This window comes from Phyllobates terribilis, unplaced genomic scaffold (genome assembly GCF_046119375.1).
Source record: "Phyllobates terribilis strain yellow unplaced genomic scaffold, ASM4611937v1 Scaffold_11__3_contigs__length_659146591, whole genome shotgun sequence".
Classification (NCBI taxonomy): domain Eukaryota; kingdom Metazoa; phylum Chordata; class Amphibia; order Anura; family Dendrobatidae; genus Phyllobates; species Phyllobates terribilis.
The window spans coordinates 482,557,528-482,581,244 of record NW_027362771.1 but is presented as its reverse complement, the minus strand read 5'-3'; the positions used below and the strand labels follow the sequence as shown (position 1 = coordinate 482,581,244).

The 23,717-nt window shown below is 41.7% G+C and overlaps 1 protein-coding gene across 1 annotated transcript in view; it reads right to left on the bottom strand.

Moving 5' to 3' along the window:
• Positions 1 to 1,164: 1,164 nt before the first annotated feature.
• Positions 1,165 to 23,717, bottom strand: part of SMAD6 (SMAD family member 6) — a 62,992-nt gene continuing 40,439 nt past the window's right edge. The window contains exons 3-4 of the mRNA XM_073653453.1: positions 15,926 to 15,994; positions 1,165 to 2,469 (exon numbers count right to left, since the gene is read on the bottom strand). Of these exons, the coding sequence (XP_073509554.1) occupies positions 1,928 to 2,469; positions 15,926 to 15,994 (611 nt within the window). The 3' untranslated portion in view covers positions 1,165 to 1,927. The remainder of the gene's footprint in view (positions 2,470 to 15,925; positions 15,995 to 23,717) is intronic.

Here is a 23,717-nt window from a genome sequence, read left to right as displayed (position 1 = left end):
TCGCTGTGTGCTGGCAGAGATCGGCGCAGGGCACAACAGGCAAGTAGTTAGCAACTACCTGCCGGTTAGTAAAAAAATTAAATAGTCCTCGATAAGCCTTATAAAATACTTCAAGTAGAGAAAGATCTGTCCTGTCATGTGATGGACGCACAGTGGCACAGCTCATTACAGTACAGGTATCAGAGTTGTGTCTTGTGAGACACACGTGCGAGGTTCGTTATATGTCCAGGACAGATTTATGTGATCAGGAAGTAAACAAAAAAAAAATAAAAAAAAAATAAAAGATTCCTAATGAATGACAGCAAGCAGAGATCTTGAAAAATGTGAGGAATTGAAAAAAAAATACTAGAAAATTGCATACCTTTACACGATACACAGACTAAGGTTTTAAAAAATTAGGATTTACGATGCTTTGTTTTACTGCACATATGAAATCATCAGAAAAATTCACAACTTACCGTACATGCAATGTAAAAAGTAAGTTCAAGGTAAGTCCACATCTAGAGGCCCCCCATACACATTAGACTAATGTTGGCAGAACCCCCAGGCATCAATGGGTTCAGCCAACAGTCTAAGGGTGTAGTCAGACGGCCATATAAATCAGATCTCAATGCTCGGACAGGCCGGCGGCTCTCCCAAACCGAGCACGACAGCTTCATATATTTCTATGCAGCTGTGATAATTGGGTCGGTATAACCGCTGGCCAGTCTGAGCATTGCAATCCGATCTCGATCCGATTTATTGGCCATTTGACTGCGTCCTAATTTGCATTTGTTGGGGCCTCTCTACTCTCCGCTGACAGATGATTGACGGTGGTGATAAAGATCTGTCCTGACTGATTTCTGGACTGCCGACCCTTCTGTCTATAAGAAATAAGTTGCCACAAGAGATGTCTGGCAATGTCTCTATCGTAGAGAACTCAGGACCACTTGGCAGAAGAGCGATCCTGTGAGTGGAGGTGACGACATAGCTGCCAGCTGAACCACGATTTGGCTGACAACTAATTAAAGTGTATGGGGGGCTTTAGACTTGCAGGTTATGTGACAGATTTGTCAGTGGCAGAAAATTACCCTACCATTACCTGAGCACTTGTTAAATAACATCATTTTGCATGCATTATCACTATACTGATTCTCGTTTATTGAGTCTGTGCTGGAAGATCTGTAAAAGCCAAAGTGCATTTTATTTGTATTTAGGTTCATATACACATTGCACCATACATAAATAATGACATTGTAAAAATGACTCCGTATTTACAAGTATAATATATATTTCCATATAATATATAAACATTTTATATTAAATCTAGGGCATGGTATTTGGGAGAGTCCTTTTTGTCAGGTGTGTGTGTGTGTAGTAGTGTGGATCCCTCAGTCAAAAGGGAATTAACTATTTCAATGCCAAAGGCCTGCAGTACATTGCAGATCGGAGAAAAAAAAAACAAGCAATGTAGTCCAGGCCCTGGTGGCAAGAAGAGGTTAATTTGTATGGCACCGGAAAGGTTAATGTGACATTATGCAGCTCAATTTTTGTGCATAGTTGTGCAGCACCAAGGTGTTCACAGCCGTGTTCTTATAACATGCAGGATGAAATGGCGGCTACAGCCAACGGCATGAGGAAACAAGGCTAACGAAAGGTTAAATCCCAAAGAAGGAAATGGCTCCTCAGTTCCCCAGAGACATCAGTGTATTGATGTTGAATACCCCATCTTCTGGCAGTGAGGCATGATACGCATTGTTATTAATGTGGGTGTTGATGTGTACAAGGTAATGCATGCCTCCCTGACGGAAAATGGGTTAATCAGGGGCCTCACTCAATAATCTGTCTGCTGGAAGTGGTATGTATCCTCCTTTGTTAATACACCAATTGGATTAAAAAGAAAAAAAAATTGTTTAAAAAAAAAAAAAAAAAAGGTGTTGGCTGGTTGCTACCGTCCTAACAACACCTCCAACCAGCACGGGCAGGAAGTGATCATCTGGCGAGAGTAGCATGGTCCCCAGCCCTTAGCGAAACTGATGCGTATACTGTTAGGGTCATACGGTCCATCTGCATATTCCGGGGGTGCAGGAAGATGCTGTAGGATACATGACTTTTTATAGTCAAATACTTTGAGGGAGTAGCCAGGCATCACCTTGCGTACAATAAGAGAGCGGCAGGTGGGCGAATCAAGCGTCGGGGAGTTAACAAAAATGGGGTGGTCACTGCGGTTATAGGCCCACACCCCATCCGGCTCCTTGCTCAGCACGATACCCAGTCCAATCTTCCCTCGTGTCCTGGAAGCGGCTTCACTCCGATTCTCCAGATTCAACTGGCCCAGACAGAAGCCACTCCCTTGAGGTAGATCATAGAAGATGCTGACTGAAGGCTGACACACAGCATAAAGACGGCCCACGCGGGTCCTGTGCTCCCAGTATGCTACGCTGCACCAATGGCCCTGCTTGCTTGAGTCCAGAGACAGACTGGTGTCTACTGTGGAAGGAAATAAAACGCTAAATTTAGTAGAAGTTATGGCAATTGTACATAAAATATCGACTTTGAATCAGTGCAATTTTAAAAAATACATCTTCAGAGTTGACCTGTGTCATTATGGCCCAGGCCTACACGGACAACTCTGCTGGTTGTCATAGACAAGCTTGTGACCAGACCCATCCCTAAGCGGATGGCCAGAAAAAGGATTCTCAAAAGCGGATTTTTTTCTTCATTTCTTTTCATTGGTTTTCTGGCATCTTCCAAAAATTTTGGAAAAATTCCACAAACACAAGAAAATGTGAATGAACCTTAAAAGGGTTTGTTCTCGCATATAACAGTGATGGCCTCTCTCTAGAATAGGTAATCAATATCAGATAAATGGGGGACCGACACCCGGCAAACTGTTATTACAATTGGTGGTGGCTGGATATACACATGTATGGAGAGTAACAGCACAGCTCTGTACACTGTGTAGTGGCCGCTGCTAAGGACTGCAGATCAGATCTATTCTCTTACAAATGTTTGCATCTGGCTGTTTCCGGAGCTAATAACAGCTGATCAGTAGGGGTAGCAGGTTTTGGACCCCCACCGATCAGTTTTACATTTAGGACATTAATATTATATGCCATTACAACCCTTTTAACAAACAGCTATAATGCAGTTAAGTATTTCGTTTTTACTACACCAGCTTACTATATAGTGTCTAGTATAGAGAATAAACCTTCTTCCTGCTCTGTGATTTCATCTCTGCAGGATACTAAATTAAAATAGCATTTTCAGACTATGGTAAAGGCTCAAATTCAGAAATCAGTACACAAATAGTAATATGCTCTATGATGGACCACGCTTCCGCTTTAAAAAAAACAAAAGTGCATATACTAAAAACCATCACATTAACTGTCATTATTATGCTTGCCGATATAGTGCCAATATATTCCACAGCACTTTACAGACCTCATCATCACTCTCCCCATTAGGGCTCATAATCTAAATTCCCTAGCATGATGATTTTGGAGTGTGGTAGAAAACTGGAGCGTCAGGAGGAAACTCACGCAAACACGGGGAGAACATACAAACTCCTTGCAGAGGTTGTCCTCGTTGGGATTTGAACTCAGGACCCCAGAGCTGCAACGCAACAGTGTTAACCACTGAGCCAATGTGCAGCCATTTTAAAAATGGATACATTTGTTGATCATTGTTACACTGAATAAAGTCTGGGACTAATTAGACATGAACCATATATAGCATTGCATCTGTGCATTTCTTAAAACAATCAATCTCTTAATTCCATGATAAATATATAGAAATGCAAGGATATTTAAAGTTGCGCAGTGCCCCTTTAAGAATATGCAATTCCCTTGTGCAGAAGCAGAAAGCTGGTTTTCAATTAACTCAAGTGATAAAGCTGCATGAGGGAGGGAAGAGGAAGGAGATAAGACATTTGCAAAATGTTCAGGAGAAGGATACCAGAGCCTGATTAGGGTTACTCCAACATGCCAGACCTCATACCCTGCCCTGGGCCCCTCGCATAGGAAGCTGCCTTATCCTGCGGCCACTGAGAGGAAAGTAGGGCAAGGGGACGGGATCAACGCAAAGCCTGGAAGAGACATACATTTAGATGAAGGGGAGAGGTCACCCTAAAATAAACAGGGTTTGGATATTACCGTAAGTGGCGTTCTACTGAGAACAATGAAGTAACCATTTAGAGCTTATTCTCGGGACCATCGGGCAGTATCTTCATTTTAAAAGCTAATTAAATTTTGTTCAGCACCCCAGGACATTGCCTGATCTCCTGCCAAGTGCTTTTGGACCCATTTGAATTTCGGACAGCCCTTGGGGACACCCTCCTCGTGAGAGGACCATATGATTTTACTTTTAGGCCTGGCTGTTCCTGCCTAAATGGAAAGTCTGTGACAGCAGTTTGGAAAGGACATCAAAGACCTCTGTGGTCTGAAAGGAGACGGCTCCTGTAGAGTGCGCACATCCTAAATCTTCTCAGTCTTCCTGGCAAAAATCAGAGAGGGGGGCAGGGCATAACCTTTCCTGCCAGGGACTTATGTAATGACATAACAGCCAGAGGCATTTCACGAAGCGAGGTGCAGCTTAACGAAAGCACCTAGCAAGGCAGTCCACGACCCAAGTCAGTTTACAAATAAAGGTTGGTATTTAGTTAAGGGGCATTTACCCTGCAAGATAATAGTGAGAGATTGTTGTTAAAAAACGCTCATTTCACTTTTATCTTGTGGTGTAAACAGGCTGCTGATCATCTGATGAACAATCGAAACTCTCCATCGGGTGAAATGATCTTTTATGCAGCATAAAAGATCATCGTTCTCAGTGGAAAACCACTGCAGCCTGTGCGGACGGAGCGATCTACTACAGGACCGCTCGTCCGCATCGTTTACTTTGGTCTGCTTGTGTACACAGGCATTCAAACAATTGGCAAAAAGTTCAGCGGTCATATCGTGCCGCCAGTCATCAGTGTGCACGGACCCTTAACATTATACTGTCAGTGTATGAACTGCAATGCACAGCAGGTCTCCTAACCCGAAACCTGTGGATACTCCTGGCATTGTAGTCCACACACAGACTAGATACTACAATCATGTGATTTTTTATTTTTTTTAAATTTTTCTTGAGAGTGTGAATTTTTGATTAGAGCTCCTTTATGGTGTGTCTACAACTAGCACATTTTCTGCATTAGGCCATGTTCACACATGTTGTGATTTTTTTATGCAGCTAAATCTGCAGGAAAACAGCTGCGTCAAAAATGCAGATTTTCCTGCATTTTTTGATGAGTTTTTGCAGCGTTTTTTTTTACTGTCCTTCTGTCTCTATTTAGGCATGTGCATAAAGTTCTGTGAAAAAAAAAGAATCCCATTCTATTTTGCCATCAAAAACGTTACAAAAACGCAGGTGCGTTTTTTGCTGTGTTTTTTTCACCACCCATTACATCCTGAGTGAAAAAACGCTGCAAAAACGCTGAAAGAAGTGACATGCTCTATTTTCTAAAAAAAGCAAGCAAGGCACAAAGTATGCAACAAAAAGCAACATGTGTGAACTGAGAATTCTGGTTTCTCATAGGCTTTGCTGGTACTGCAAGACGCAGCTGAAATCTGCATAAAAATCTGCTGCAAAATATGCAGCAAAACACAACGTGTGTGAACATAGCCTTAAACTTCCATAGCAAACTTGCAAAAAAATTCCAGATTTAGTCCAGGAGGATTGGTGGGGCGGCACCTGTAAAATCTGCTGCAAAATCGGCAACACCAAGGACCCAAGTCATCATTTGCATTTAAATTTTTTTGTCTTTATGTTTTATTTGCCAAATTCTTCAAAATAGTGCACACAGTTTGCGAAAAATAGAAAATGCTGGAGATTTTTTTTTTTAGAGCAAAAAGTTGCATTTTCTGCTAAAATGTAGTAAAATAAAAAATAAAAAAAAAAAACAGGTGTATATAAAAACTAGATAGTGGCCCGATTCTAACGCATCGGGTATTCTAGAATATGTATGCGGCCGACTGGGCGCGACTAATCAGCGAAGCAGTGTTTAAGTGGGTTGTGCACTACTTTAAATTAACCCCCCAATGTATCCCCCCGGGGCCCCTAATGAATTTTGTAATTACGTCACGTTGTCAATACTGCTTGTGACAACATCGCTGACCACGCACAGCCAGCACGTAATTCCTCCGGCTGCAGCCGGCTCTTACTTCCGCTTACATCACGACTATTTGCGGCTGCAGCCGGGGTCTCCTGTACCGCGTACCACGGTGAATGATGGGCTGTGGGCCCAGCATCCACCGCGCGCTCTCTCAATAAATGCGCGTGCGGTGGATACCGGGTGTGACGGGATGGGGGATAACCCCGCCCACAGCTCATCACTCACCGTGGAACGCGAAACAGGAGACCCCTTGTCTGCAGCCGCAAATAGTGGTGACATAAGCGGAAGCAAGAGCCAGCATCGCCGCTGACCTCCATGCGGCTACCGTCGGGAGATCAGCGGCTAGGGCCGCTGATCTCCTGACGGCAAGTGTGAAGGGAGGACTGGGGAGCGAGGCCGCCGGTCGGGGTACTTCTGCTGCGAGCAGCTGGGAGATGACCGGCTAGCACCGGTCATCTCCCGGCTGCGTCGCCGCTGATCTCCCGACGACGGTGGCCTGCGTGTTTCAAATCCGGCGCCAATTCGCGGCCGGACATTTGCAAAAGAAAAAACCCTCCTGGGTTGGCGAACAAATAAAAAGAAAAAAAAAAGAAAGAAAAGCAAACAAAAAAATATATATCCAAATAAAACATTTAAAAAAATGTCACAAATAAAAAAAAAATAGCTAGAAAGATGGCGCAAATGCAATAATGAATCGGACCATGAGACTTCATTGTGGATTTGGGCATTAAGAAAACTGTTAAGTCAAAAGGATCTTCCTTATTTTGATATAACCCTAATGTTTTAACTCCGTAAAAGAAATCACAAGTCACAGTCACTCCGTCTGCAGCTTTCCATCAACATCCATGACATCACTGATCGTCTCATTCCAAGCTTTATGCTCAGTTAAAAACCAGCTGCTCTCCGCAATGCTACCTCCTGGCCCCGTCAACAGCACCAAGATGTTGCTATAAGATAGGCACAGGACACTATAGAAGGAAATACTGGCACAATGCCCAAGTAAGGGACTTTGAAGCTCACATGGAAACCCAGTCATCAAGTTACAGATGTTTTCTCCCAATAGCCATTTGCATATGCAACTACTGAAACATGTTTTACCTGCCCAACCTTTATAGATGCACATCAGGAAAAACATTGTAAGGAAACATGTTTTCTGACATACAAAGGGTTGGTAAGCCTTTGGGGACTTTTTTTTTCTCACTTCAATTTACGTAATGTGAGTGCAAAAAAATCATTTTTCTCAATTGGGTTTCGTTAAAAACGTTACCCCATTTATCTTCTATAGCCTGAGTTGCAGTATCAATTGCTGGCTTCAGAATGAGTTTATTGAGAATCTGTCAGTGAGCTCTTTCTGATAGGAAATGTTATCTTATCTGTCTTTACTAGCTCTTCTCAGCTGATTTATGATCACAGACTACATCAAAATTGAATTTCCAGGGAAACACTGCATTGTTCCAACTGGTTAGATAGAAAAAAAAAATGTTGAGCAGCTATGAGAATATTGCCATTATTGTATTTACTTCTATAGCACCATCTCATAGCTCAGCGCTTATTGCCATTATTGTATTTATTTCTATAGCACCATCTCACAGCACAGCACTTTACAGACATCATCATCACCATTTCCATTGGGGCTAACAATCTAAATTTCCGATGGTTTATTAACATTCAGTTATCAAAACATTTATTTTTTTTTTTAACTATTTAGGATTAGTCAATTAGAGGTTTTACCAGCCATACTTGGGCTGGGCTCACAGGTTTAGGTAGTGTTGCAGCAGCGAGCGCTTTTATGTTAGACTCTATAAAGTTGGCCATACATAGAGATACTTTGCTACTCAGAAGGTGCAGCTATGGGAATAGTAGTGCACACATAGGAGAACAGTACACACAGGGAGAAGCCCTACTGGCGCACACTCTGACGCCCCTCCTTACACGCTCAGGATCCTGCGGTCGCGACTGTGCAGAAGTTTTGGTTTAAAGTCAGAATAAAAGCAGGATGTTTGTCTGAGGTTACCCTGCCCTCAAATAAACATCCCGCAGCAGCCCCATCCCAAGCACAGGCTGAGCAGTGTGAAATTGCTGGCTCCATTCTGCATTGCTTCCATATCCTGCCTGTGCTGAGCAGGGCACGTCTTCTACAGAGGCAAGGGCTTGAGAGATCTGGGGGGGAAGCAGAGGAATGTATAGGAGGGGAGGAGTACATCAATGTAGCAAGGGAGAAAGTAAAACAAGAGGAATTTAACTGGAGCACGGACGAGGAATGTTGGGTGGGGGAGCGGAAGAAATGACTGTTTGAAAGGTGGGTCAGAAAAGCAAAGAGTAGGCAAAATAAGTATAAAGTAGGGGGCAGAGGAACACTGGGCAAGTGAAGGTCTAGGAAATACTAACAACTCTTAGTGAAGGAGTCTAGTGTTGCTCTCTCCATCTCCTATGGAAAGGCCTCCCATTGATCCAGCCCCAGTGAGAGTCAGCGGGTTACACATTTTGACTATTCCATTCACATTCCTTCACAGGTTATAGAACTGCTGTTCATAAATGAGACCGATTAATCCGCTAAACCAAAAGTTTTCATAGTAAATGTAATGCCTAATTTCAGTGGAGAAACCTTTCCACAGACACATTTATCAGCATTAGCACTAAAGCCAAATATATGCAAGGCTATATTCACATGCCCAGTAATCATCCGTTACAACAGATCCAGCAGCAAACCGTTGACAACACTGTGCAGACACAACTTTTTTGTTTGGCTAAAAAATAAGCGGACTTCAACGGGATCCGTTTTTTACATTGAAGTCTATGGACAACGTATCTGTTAATTAGCCATCCATTTTTCTTTCATTTGAAAAAGGATCCGTTTTTAGCTTACTGGATCAGTTTATCATAGACTTCAATGTACAGAAAGGATCCAGTTGAAATCAGCTTTTTTTGAGCCAAACAAAAAATTTCTTTCTGCACAACTTTTTCGTCAATGGATTGGTGCTGGATCTGTTCTAATGGATGATTACTGGACATGTGAACTTAGCCTAAGAGAGGCCTGTACTGTACATCGATGAACACTTGGGAAAAACCAAACCACCGGGTACAGGACGTACCACAGCGCAATAAGAGTGGTTGTTGCATACATTTAAACATAGGTGGAAGGACTGGACCAGCTAAGTATGAAGTACAGACAATCGTCCATCGGAGAGAAGTATATGAATTAGCCCTTCTTCTCAGAACAAGAGAAGCTTTCAAGATCTCAGAAGTCAATAAGTTCATCCCCCACGCTGCCTCAGGGTGGTCACTCACCTCTACCTGTTTCGGGGTATTTGCCCCTCATCAGTCTAGAGTTTCAGGCTCAACATTTCTCCCTGGTCATGCTGCAAAGCTCAGAAATTGACTTCTACTTTACATACAAATGTATGCATGTATGTATGTATGTATGTATGTATGTATGTATGTATGTATGTATGTGAGGATCGCAGGCAGATGAACAATTTTTGGAGAAAATGACGCAGTACATCTAATGGAAATGTGCATATACCTTCTTTGCACTAGTTATTATTAACAGCCCCACTCTCTATATTGTAGAATTTAGACTGTGAGCCCCAATGTGGACAGCAAGTGATGATATTGTATTGGATGTAAAGCGCTCCACAATAGGTTGGCACTATATAAAAAAGCATAATAAATAAGCTGGAAGGTTAATTCTTTGCTACCTCTGTTTTAGTCCAGTCCCCTTTGTTTTTGGGGCAAGTCATGGAAGCAAATACAGGTGTATTGAGTAGGAAGAAATGTACCGACTCCAAAATCACAAATATAAGTATCATCTGTTAATATTGGAGAATAAATTTACTATGCATAGTTTGCTGCATATTTACTTTCATAGGGAAAAAAAATGTAATATTATTTATGAGGGAGTCGGCATGTGGACTCCTTATAAAAGCAGCTGCGGAAGCCGGGTAGTAGGTCCGGGCTGATGAATGATGAACTAATGAATGACAGTGGTGGATTCAATGTCATTTAGGATGCACGTGATCTATTTATAGTATCCCCACTTCTGAGACTTCACGCCATAGGAAAGGCCATTAGGATTGCTGGCGACTGGGGATATTTGCTGCGCTATACAGGACAATGGGCTTCCTGTTTCTCAGGGCTTAAAACTTCCAAGACAATAACAGATGAGAACCAGGGGGCCTGTCCTTAAAAAGCATTTACACCGTGTGAAGAAATGCCTGACATGACATTTAACACACATAAAGCATGTAGTTGACTTTACCAAGCAGAGGCAATAAACAACTGCTGAACACACTGGGAACCCACTATGTGGAAAGACAAAAAACGAGTGACAAAACAACAAGCCATGAGGGCTGCCCCCAATTTCCCATAGTGTACTTCTAGCATACAGGCTGAACATTACAATAAGGCTGCGTGCCCACTATGCGTTTTTCAAGCGTTTTTGCCACTGAATTTCCGCAGCGAAAACGCTTAAAAACCGCCTGGTAATATGTGCCCCATGGTCCCCAATGATAATCCGCATGTGCTATGTACATGCTGCGGAAATTTCCGCTCCGGATTATCATTGCGGAAAAATCCGCAGAATGTCCATTAATTTTGCAGACACGCAGCGTAATTGCCGTCATTGACTTTGAATCGCTTAATATCCGCATGACTACATGCGCACATGCGGATATTAAGCGATTCAATGTGCGGATGGTACCTGGGTCTGGAGAAGAGGAGACTCTCCTCCAGACCCGGGTACCATGGTACCTGTTAAAAAAAAAAGAATTTAAAATAAAAAATAAACATTATACTCACAGTCCGATGTCCCCCGGTCTCCTCTGTGGTGCGTCCTGGCTCCCGATGGTGTAAAAGGACCTTCCATGACGTCATTTAGTCATGTGACAAGTCACGCGACAGCTGATGTCGGCAGTTGCGTGACCGGTCACATGACTAAATGACGTCATGGAAGGGCCTTTTACACCACTGCGAGCCGTACGAGAGACTGGACGCACCGGAGAGAAGACCGCGGGCCATCAGAAGGTGAGTATAATGTTATTTTTTACTTTTTACTATTTTTCTTCTTTTTTTTTTGACTATTACTTGGTCACACTATATAAATCCATGCCGGTTGCATGGATTTATATAGTGTGACCAAGTTGTCAAGCACTTTTCCAAGTGATGCTAAAATCGCTTGTAAAAGAGCTTGATAACCCGCATGCAGAAATACATGCAAAAACGCTTGACAAACGCTTCTACCTGGCGGGAAAAACGCATGTAAAATCCGTATGCGTTTTTCCTGCCAGGGAGAAGCGGAAAAAATATGCATTTCTGCATCGTGGGCACATAGCCTTATGGAGACCAGGCACCGTATAAAGCAATGCTGAAATAATTTGAGTATCAGGGGCATCATATCCGACAGGGGCACATTTCTACTCCTCTCAGATTAGGGGGGCGTTTGTTCTGTTAAATGTATAATTTAATAGAAAAGGAGGTAATTAGCAGTGCAACATTAGAAAGGCAAAGATGAAAAAACCTAATAAAAAATGCTGTGATTTCTATAGATGCAAAAGAAACCATCTGGACCGAATCCATTAGAAGCGAACTATACAAGGTCCCGGTGATATAAGCTTGTGCATTTCTGCAGCTCTGGGATCTGGACTTTCGTGATCTCCTCTGATCAAGGCTGGACATATACATGACAACCCACTCAGCGCTTGTTCAGACAATAGTTATCTCTCCAGACTCCTACATACATATACATGCACTACTCAGCCACGTGAACGTGTATTTTCCACAGGAAAAGAAGATTAAAGGCCCAGATACATTAGATAGCTGCTGGCCGAACGACCCTCTAATATGTATAGCAATATAGGCAGGTTCAGCCAACTTTACTCTAATGTGTTTGGGGAACAAACTGTCCGCAGCTCACCTCTCCGAGTAAAAGGATCGGATACTTGGAATTCAACTGTCCGATCCTTAACTCCCCTGACATGTGCCATCAGGAAGCCTCTATACACATTAAGGCTATGTGCCCATGATCAGGAAAATTTCTCCAGCGTTTCTGCACCTCTTGGCAGCAAAAACACTGCAGAAAATCCGCAGCGTTTTTGATTCGTTTTCATTCGTTTTTGACTGCGGATTTGCCATGCGGTTTTTCCAATGCATTGTATATGAAAACGCACAAAGAATGGACCTGCTGCTTCTTTTTCTGCACATGATATTCAGTCAGGAAAAATCCGGATCATGTGGACAGAACTTGCAAAAAGTCATAGGAAACCATGGGATAAGGTTTGCAATGCGTTTTTGGTCCATTTCTGTGGGGAAAAGCGCACAAAAACGCACCATGTGTACATAGCCTTAATAGTCATCAGGCCAATATATGAATCTATTTTTAGGCTGGCCACACACATTAAATAGCTGCTGGCTGAAAGATAGCTCGACCGAACTCTGTTCTGGTCCCTCACTCACCCTCCCTGAACACATTCATGCTCGCTTCAACTGAGCGTGCATGTGTTCGCAGTAAAAGATAGGTCAAAGAGCCCCGGCGCATGCGCACTGCAGTACTTTACTCTGCCTTGGTCAGAAGTATGCCTGCGCAGGAGTGCGATGACGTGGAGACTGTGTGGATGACGTACGGGACGCGTCATCTACATGAAGCAAGAAGTATGGAGGCACCGGACCAAGATGAGCGACGCCCCTCGGACCGGACTGGCTCGCAGGGGAGTATAATACAGGGCTGTGGAGTCGACAAGCCAAACCTCCGACAGACTCCTCAATTTCCATGACACTGACTGAAGTTATAAATTTACCGTAGCACAGATTCATCTCAGGTAAAAGTCTAGACCCATAGATCAGGAATAGGACAGACATTTACAGGACATTTCATAAATTTCCCAAATTCTTATGAAAAAATATTCCCCACAAACTGCATTGAATTACTGTACCCAATTTATTATATATTTTAGGAGTCGGAGTTGGTCCATTTTATACTGACTCCACAGCTCTGGTTTCATAAAACGTCTTTTTGTCGTCTTGCAGGCCGGGTTGGGGGCATATATACAGAATTATAGAATGCTGTATATCAGGGCTGAAGTTGGTGGTCTTACCCCTCATATGGTAAAAACCTGGTGACAGGTTCCCTTTAATGAATTAATGCATTGCATTCATTTCTGAATTTCCTTTGTTACGAAATCCCCAATAATCAATAAACAGAAAAATGTGCGACCGGGGCCAAAGATTCCACATTGCAGACAGGATTGCAGTAAACTTTACATTAAGCATTTCGCGCACCGTCGGTGTGGGTAACAACGAAAAGCACGTATAATTCTGATCCTACCTCATCCCTTGTCAAACACAGTCTTCCTCCCACTCCTCTAATGACTTCATGCTGTCTGGACCTGTCCCCATAAAGAATAGGGATTGGCTCAGGCATCTCTGTGACTGTATTAAAAGATCTATTAATGTCATGACTGTTGTAGATAATGGGAGTTTCAGTACTTTCTACTAAAATAATAAACTAGTAAGTAGAACATCACATGGTTAACCTTGTCATGAAGTATAAAATCTAAGTAACGTTACTGGAGGCAGATACACTCAGATGTAACAACCGAAACAGGACATCTGGATGTACAGAAAAGTAAAAAAAAAAAAACTAAAACCCTTAGGTCAAGTTGTTTGCTGCACACAGGGCTGTGGAGTTGGAGTTGGGAGTCCATTGTGGTTGTGTTTGTATAAAATGGACCGACACCTAAAATACGTATTTAATAAATTGGGTACAGTAGTACAATGCAGGATGTGCTGTAAATGTTTTCATAAGAATTTGGGAAAGATATGAAAGGTCCTATAAATGTCTGTTCTGTTCCTGATGTAAGGATCTCGGCTTTTAGTTGAGATGAATCTTTGCTGCACTTTATGTACACGCTCAGTAGTGAGGTGGAATCGGGGAAAGTGAGGAGGCGGAGGCTTGGCTTTCTGACTCCACGGCGTCTCATCCACATATACACAGGTACCACTAAACAGAGATGTATTTGTTCTCTGGTAATAAAGGTGATATCATATTTTTAAATGTCTAGATACATGTGTTATCACAGACAATAATAACCAGCCCAGAGATTGATAAAATGGTAATTTCATGCAATGTCATCACTCTTCTATGTCCTTTTAAACACTTTTTGTGAATGGAAAAGCGATCATTCATTCCCACACAAAGCTGCTGCTAGCAATATTAGATCATTTGTTTAGTCTATTATGTATCACTTCAATCCCGCATAAATGCACATTTTACTTGGTTACCATCACTTATCCTGATTGGCAGTGGAGAGAATAGAATTGTTGTAAAAAATTGATTGCGTATTGGCACGATGGCGTTATGTGACACTTTTTCTTGGGTTTAAAGCCTAAACCCATCACACTATGCCAATAAACCTAACCATTAGACGACTAGGCCAGGTTGATGTAAGGCTGTGTGCCCACGTAGCGTTTTACAATAGTTTATGCTGCGGAATTTCCGCAGCATAAACGCTTGGGAAGCGCTTGGTAATCCGCCCCCCATGGTCCCCAATGACAAGCCCCACTTTCAATGCCCATGTTGCGGATTTTTCCGCAGCGTTTATGCTGCGCTCAAAAATCCGCAGCATGTCCATTAATTTTGCGGACACGCAGCATAATCGCCGCCATTGACTTGCATTGGACCGCGTGACATCCGCATCACTGCATTTGCACATGCGGATATCACACGGTTCAATGTGCGGATGGTACCCAAGTCTGGAGGAGGGAAGACTCTCATCCAGACCTGGGTACCATAGAAACTGTAAAAAAAAGAATTTAAACTAAAAAATAAAGTTTATACTCACCTTCTGATGTCTTCCCGGTGTTTTGTCTGCTCCGTCCGGTGTCTTGCAATGTTCGCGTTGATGTGAAGGACCTGCCATGACGTCACTGAGTCATGTGACCCATCACATGGCTCAATGACGTCACCGCAGGTCCTTCACACCCCCGCAAGCAGTGCAAGACACCGGACGGAGCAGACAAAACACCGGGAAGACATCAGAAGGTGAGTATAAACTTTATTTTTTTTATTTTTCACCATTCTTATTCTTTTTTTTTTAACTATTACGTGGTCACACCATATAAATCCATGCCGGTTGCATGGATTTATATAGTGTGAACAAGTTGTCAAGCACTTTTCCAAGTGATGCTAAAATCTCTTGGAAAAGCGCTTGATAACCCGCATGCAGAAATGCATGCAAAAACTCTTCACAAACGCTTCTACCTGGCGGGAAAACCGCATTTAAAATCTGCATGCGTTTTTCCTGCCAGGGAGAAGCGGAAAAAATATGCAGCATTTCTGCATCGTGGGCACTTAGCCTAACAGTGCAATTAAATAATCAATGTCTATGTATTGAGAGGAGGAGACATCCAGAAAGATGAGCAGAGGTGAGGCCTGAACAAATCGCAGTCAAGTCTTGGAGCAGGCCACACACTTTAAGATAACTTTCCTAGCCCTAAACTGTTCTGTACCGACCTGAGCAATTCTGAACACCTGCACTGCTTACTTCCGATGCTGCATATTAAGGCTCTCGGCTACCTAAAATAAGCAGTGTTAACACTGGACACATCCATAGCAGTTAAGATGGAGAAGCAGTCATGTCATTAACCACAACCATGATCTTCTGCACTAAAAGCAATCGGAACATGGAGTATCACAGGCAGCCGAATCTCCTACACTTGTGCACGGGCTGAATGGTTTTTGCATCTAGCAGATATCAGGGAGAAAGAAGGGTGTTGGATGTTCACAATAAACATTGGGCATACCTGAGACATCACCAGCAGTGATACACAGTGAACTTGAAGCATCCATTTCAGTGTATGAATCAGAAAGATCTGTAAAAAGAAGTACAACATTTATTTCACCAAATCATCTAGCATTTTCTAAATAAAAAATATTACATATAAGATCAGAAGGCCCTGTTATAGTCAGACGCAGTTGAAGTGTAAACTACTGGCTCAGTGGTTAGCATTGTTGCTTTGCAGTCCTGGGGTCCTGTGTTCAAATCCCAAGGACAACATCTAGGTTTCCTTATGAAGCAAAAAGAAAGCCCCTTAGACCAATTTTAAACATCTAAACCTTGTCTTGGTAATGTCGTTATACAGTAGTCCCAAAAACCGCCAAATATCTTGCGAAAAAAACAGCATCAGACACATTGAATATTGAATATATCCAAAATTCACAAATATAGTTCATAGTATCTGACTTTTTCAGACATTTTCATGGAAATGGCAAAAATAAGAAATATTCAATCACCATGATGAAGCAAATCCAAATGTATCCGGAGTAGACAACCTATTCGCTCTAGAGAGAACAGTATAGGCAGAGAAGCTGATCGACCTGTGGCGACGTTTCGGGGATCCTCACCACGTGACGCAGCATTTCTGCCTATACTGCTGCTCTTTAGAGCGAATAGATTGGATACATTTGGATTTGCTTCACCGTGGTGAATATGGTGATTGAATATTTCTTCTTATTGCCATTGAATGAAAATGCCTGAAAAGGTAGAATAATATTGACTATATTTGTGAATTTTGGATAAAAGGACTATTGATTATATCCCGTTTGTCTTATGCAGTTTTTTATTGCATTGGACAGGTTTCCTCCCACAGTCCAAAGTCAACCTGATAGCGGATAAAGATTGTGAGCCCCAATGGGGACAGTGATGACAATGTCTGTAAAGTGCTGCGGAATATGATGGTGCTATATAAGCAAAGCATAATAAATACTGTCACAACAGCATGGTGCTAGTTTAGGCCACCCACCAAACCGATCAGGACACTTGAAAAACCACATTTTCAGGTCTGCTTAAGTCTCAGTTTACAATAAGAGTCTCGGCTTCCATTTCATAATAGTCATGAAAGCTCCGCAGGATCAGTTTTCTCTTGGATCCTCATGAATTATGAGGAATACCATTGATGTATGGGGTGCATCGGTCTTGTCAGGTTTACAGTATATCTGACGCCAAGAATAGCACTACAGACCACAGTATTTTGTCAAAATAAGAACCTCAGGTAGAGCCTAAATAATAGCAAAACCCTCAACCAAAGCTCATTTTCAATCTTAAAATATAAACAAAAGAATTATTTAATTTGGGAAAGCATAAAACAGGTCATCACGCTTAGAGTCTCGGGTCATAGCAGGTGCCTATTATGTAGCATCATTAACATAGGTGTAAGCGTATATACAATACCGATAAAAAATAGATTACAATCATTAAAAAGCTTCAAAGGCCATATAGGAAAGAAGGCAGCCTATAACAGCTAAAAATCTAATAAATGCTACACATTCATTTTAACCATATACTCCGTGTGATCTCATCAGTGTAGACTTATTGGATGGTGACAGGATTAACCCTCCTCTACTAAAATTTATGAGGGTCTCACAACTGGATCCACTTGCAGACATCTCCATGTATATAGATTATATATACATTTCCAGTAACAATATCTGACAAATCCGGCCCGCTGATAGGAAATGACTGATTTGTTACCAATGACAAATGACTAGAAGTATCATTCACATTATGGGTATATGTCTATGGCAGCCAAAAAGGTTTTTCTAAAAAATAATAGGTTTTCAAAAGTCCTACTCATGCATACAGAGGTTCTCTTACAGGTGTCTAGATCCATTTGTTATCTATCTTTATTACTGCAAGTCAATCATTAGAAAAAAAGAACCATTGAAGGACAGGGTATCATGAAATCCATACAGACAGACCAATAGATCCACAAATATGTGAAAAATACTAAACTACATAATAGTCCATAATAAAGTCCCGATTCAGCGAAGTGTGTTTAAGCGTAAAATCTTTTGAAAAGTCACAATTTTTTTGCACAATGGGAATTGAGTAAATATTTTACGACTTTTGGCATTTTCATGCTGGTTCCTACCAACGTAGTCAAAATGGGCAAAACTGCGGAGGAGCCGGGGAATGGCCACGTACCGTCAAATTCATGATGAATGGAGGCATTTCTTATGTCAGAAATGGTACTTCAGGCACTGACTGGAGGCGCACGCCAGTGATAAGATGCCCTGAATCCATTTAGTGGTGTGTGCCTCTTAATGACTTCAGCACATCTTATTGCTGCATGCCCATTATTAAGAACAGCGCACAAAACACCAGTCTTAAAGAATCAGGGCCTATGGGTATGTGCACACGACGTCTTCTAGATGCCAGCGTACCAGCTTCGTTTTTGAAGCAGAAGTTGCTTTAGGAAAACGCCGGTGGTGTTTTCCCCGGAGACCCATCGGACGTCTTTTGTTGTGGTTTCGCTGCAGGTTTTTCTGTTCCCTATATAACAGTGACAGAAGCCGCCAGAAGAATGGACCGGTCGCTTCTTATACCCGCGTCACAGATTTTGAAGCCTGAAGCGGTTAAAGTAGTTACAAAATATGTACAGCAAATTGTTTTGACATTGCTGTGCATATGTTCATTCTTTTAGGTGTTTTTCTTTTTGTGTGCTTTTTTAAGTGGGTTCCATGTGGAATTTGCCTGAAAAACCCATTGTGTACACATAACCTAAAATCTCTGACATTACACATTTTTGCTTCTACTGGTTTCTTGCCTCCTACTTCGGCAGCCCTCATTCTCCCACCGATTGTTTGGTATGACAGGATTCATCTTGATTCCTTCTTTGTGGGTTAATAAAACCCCGCTAGGTGAGCAGTTGTCTCTTCCCTTGGATAAGACCCTATTTGGTGAAGAAAATGGAGGGGACACCAAGCACAAACAAAAGGAGCGGTCACTGAAATTCCAAGAGATCTTTCTTTTCCCCAACATCTATCGAGGGACAGTGAGGAGCCTCCCATACACATTAGATCAGGGTCTAACAGGCAAAGTGTCAGTGCATGAAAAACCATCATGGAAAAATGTTTGGCCACTAAAAATGCAGTTTTATGGAAAAACAATAAACAAAAGTATGTTTTGTATTGTCGTGTTCGGAACGGTGCACGCTATATAAAATGTACTACAATACAATGAAGAGCACAAAATAAAAAATGTGAAAAATTTAGCTTTTTCATTATGCTTACACACAAAAAAAAATAAATTGAAAAGTGATCAAAGTCATAAAGAAAAAAAGAAAAAGCATAAATTGAAAACTCATCCTGCAAGACATGTAGTCTATTAACATCAAATTTTTTCTACTTGTGGCCCATTTACCCTGCCGAGTTTGAGACACCTGCATTAGATGGTCGGCTGATCCCCATGAAATCATCAGGTTTGGTGAACTTTTTCTAATGTGCAAAGGAGGCGCAAATCATCAAATTTTAGTTAATAGATCCCTATAACTTTATGGGAAACAGAGAATGACTGGCCTGCAATCAATTCTGAAGAGAAAAGATAAGACTGTCCACTGCAAGTGAAATGTTGCATTACAAATGGATGGCCATACTTGCATGGCGTCCTCTAGATGGGGTAGCGGCTCTCTCCCCTGACTAATGGAAAGGGGAACCAAAACATGAAAAGCATATGCCATTTGAGCTCATATGATTGGGATGCGCAGCCTTTTTAAAAGGGTGGTCCTAAATATATTTAAGCTATGACAATGAAACAAGTCATGAGAGTCCAAGAACGAACATCTCCAGTAAAGGATGATATTGTAACACTGTTCATCATCACAGCTTTCAGGGCATTATATGGACATTGTTGGATCTGTTTGTACTAGCCCAATAAGTTTCAGTAATGATGTGAAAATTGGTGAATGTATTTAATCATCAAACAAAAAAAAAGTAGGAAAATCCCAACAAACCTGTCAGATATCTAACTTATTCATCAAAGAGAATAAAGGGCTGGGAGTAATCCCCAGCCAGATGTTCAAGTGAAGACTGTATAATCCAGGTAAATGCAGTGGTTCAGAGCGATGTCACCAAGTCACCAGTGGATCCCTGCTGAGCGAGCGGCACTGCCTGCAGGGTCTACATCCCTCCTCCTGTTACACCCACCCCCTCCTTTTGTCTGTAGCATGTAAAATTTCAACTGCCCTGACCACAAAGCAGGCTGAAACATGGTGCTGGAAGGATAAGGTTACATGAAGCCTTTAAATGCTTCATAGTTACCATACTTAATTACCCACATTAACATTCTTGAAGTTGTTTATTCCTGCAGGTTTCCTTCCTTCCTCCCTCTGCTACTGAAGCACAAGAAACTTTGTTTTAACAAGTTACCCACATTGTTCCTTCTCCATTAACAGAAGGAAAGTCTTACACAAGTATGAGAGCTGAAGACGCACAAATGTTGGACTTTAGTAGCTGAAAACTAAGACGATCACTACTAATTCTTAATAATTACTGTGCCGCCTTATGGAAGCGACCAGCAGCGTTCAGTAAAGGAAAACTCTGGTGAAAACCAGGTGTTTCCAATATGAAAATTAATTAGGGGGATCAAATTCCTAATTAACACAAAATTAATCAGCGAGCGCCCAAAAGGGCACTTAGGAAGCCATTCAGCAACTAGCAAAGGTGATAATGCAGGGTGCACAGGCCATAAAGGCTTACTTGCTAAGCTCACATTACAGATTTCGCCATGATTTTCTGAAATGGTTATAAAACCATTGCAATTTTGCAACTATTTCTAAAATGACATACGAATAAGATCTAAGCAGATATTTACACAGGCTGATAATTGGGAACAAGCATTTTTCTGATCATATCTAAAAGGGGCCGCCAATCACGGATCGAACGAGCAAAACGCAGATGATCTGTGATCAATATTAAATATACAAAAGGTGCAGCTAGCAAAGTGGCGCAAAAATTAAGTAAAAGAAGGTATTGGATGTGCAGTCACACTAATAACAATAATAATAATAATAATAATAATGCACTTATATCAAGAGTATAGAAAACAAGTGGCTAGGAATACCCATTAAATAAAAAAAACTACAAACACTTGTATATAGCTAAAGAGACAGTGTAAAATAATTTATCAACACATAACACAGGACACGTTAAAGTAGGGGGATCACAAAAAGGTGCGGCAAACACAGCAAAAGGAGATTATGGATGACGCTGTGCGTGATGTGCACGCCTCTTGGCAAATCCCACCACAAGTGCCATTCAATAGCAGGGGTATGTTGGACTACATTCTTATGCTTCAATTACTCGATGGGAGCATAAATAATGACCTCAGTCTGTCTGACGCCACCCCCTGACGAAGGCTTGCGCCGAAACGCACGCTTGGGCTGGAGCAATTCAAGCAGGAGGCGTCTATATGGGTAGGTCCTGCTATGTACTTTTGTTCAAGTCATTGTTTACCATGTGTTGATATTGATCATTTACTCCAGACCATGTGTTTTTAATCTCCTCCTGTTGTGTTTGTCGCCCCTTTTTTAACTTGTACTGAATGCGTTAGAAAGTGTAATTAAACAATTAGTTGGCAATATAGTAATTTTTGTAGATTAGTTATTAGCAGAACATACTCCTGTGTAAAGAGAACATGTGTTGACGAGAACCATGACAATCTATAGACACAGAACGATCATGTTAACAATGGTTCAGTGCATATGGAAGTGCATGTTAGCCTGTCTAAAGTCAGGCTATTAAACAAAAGGCTTACTTGTAATCGATTGGAGGTCATTTAATGGCCGCTATTGTGCACTGTAGACTCACCGTTAGGCCTCAAACATCAGCGATTTTTCTCGTGCGTAAAAAAATACCGATTTGCATCAGTGTTTTGGATCAGATCAAAATTGGACAAGTCTCTGATTTATTCACAGACACATGGTCCACAAAAAACCAATGACATGTGAACAGCCCATAGACTATAATGGATAGATGTTCTGTGAAAAATATACATGAATCACAGACGTCTGAATGAGGCCTAAGTTGTAGTTCTGCGCCTCATCTTTGTAGGAGACATTACTGCTGGTGCCTAAAATTAGTACAGTAAGATCCAGTCTAAGAGGCAACTCCTTCCTGACAAAGTTGATTGGCCTGTGTAACCGTCATTTCATCATTAGCTGATCCCATAATTCACGTCACCAATTTTCTAAGCAAATACAGGTGCATCTCACTAAATTAGAATATCATTTAAGTTAATTTATTTCTGTTCTTCAATTCAAAAAGTGAAACACATTATATAGAGTTATTACTAACAGAGTGATCTATTTCAAGTGTTTATTTCTGTTAATGTTGATGATTATGGCTTACAGCCAATGAAAACACAAAAGTCATTATCTCAGTAAATTAGAATACTTTATAACAGCTTGAAAAATATTTTTAAAATCCGAAATGTTGGCCTACTGAAATGTATGTTCAGTAAATGCACTCAATACTTGGTCGGGGCTCCTTTTGCATCAATTACTGCATCAATGCGGTGTGGCATGGAGGCGATCAGCCTGTGGCACGGCTGAGGTGTTATGGAAGCCCAGGTTGCTTTGATAGCAGCCTTCAGCTCGTCTGCATTGTTGGGTCTGGTGTCTCTCATCTTCCTCTTGACAATACCCCATGGATTCTCTATAGGGTTAAGGTCAGGCAAGTTTGCTGGCCAATCAAGCACAGTGATACTGTTGTTTTTAAACCAGGTATTAGTACTTTTGGCAGTGTGGACAGGGGCCAAGTCCTGCTGGAGAATGACATTTCCATCTCCATAAAGCTTGTCGGCAGAGGGAAGCATGAAGTGCTCTAAAATTTCCTGGTAGACGGCTGCGTTGATTTTGGTCTTGATAAAACACAGTGGACCTACACCAGCAGATGACATGGCTCCCCAAACCATCACTGATTGTGGAAACTTCACACTAGACCTCAAGCAGCTTGGATTGTGGCCTCTCCACTCTTCCTCCAGACTCTGGGACAACACCTTGGACCACTGAGCAACAGTCCAGGTCTGTTTCCCCTTGGCCCAGGTAAGACGCTTCTGGCGTTGTCTAATGGTCATGAGTGGCTTGACGCAAGGAATGCGACACTAGTAGCCCATGTCCTGTATACGTCTGTGTGTGGTGGCTCTTGAAGCAATGACTCCAACAGCAGTCCACTCCTTGTGAATCTCCCCCAAATTTTTGAATGGCCTTTTCTTAACAATCCTTTCAAGGCTGCAGTTATCCCGGTTGCTTGTGCGCCTTTTTCTACCACATCTTTTCCTTCCACTCAACTTTCCATTAATATGCTTGGATACAGCACTCTGAGCAGCAAGCTTCTTTAGCAATGACCTTTTGTGGCTTACCCTCCTTGTGGAGTATGTCAATGACTGCCTTCTGGACATCTGTCAAATCAGCAGTCTTCCCCATGATTGTGGAGCCTACTGAAAACAGACTAAGGGACCTTTTTAAACGCTAAGGAAGCCGTTGCAGGTGTTTTTTGTTAATTATTCTCATTTACTGAGATAATGACTTTTGTGTTTTCATTGGCTGTAAGCCATAATCATCAACATTAACAGAAATAAACACTTGAAATAGATCACTCTGTTTGTAATGACTCTAAATAATATAAGACTTTCACTTATTGTATTGAAGAACTGAAATTAACTTTTTGATAATTTCTAATTTTGTGAGAAGCACCTGTATATTTCTAAAAGGTGCTATTGACATGAAATTCTCACCAGATGTCGGTAACAACCCGCCC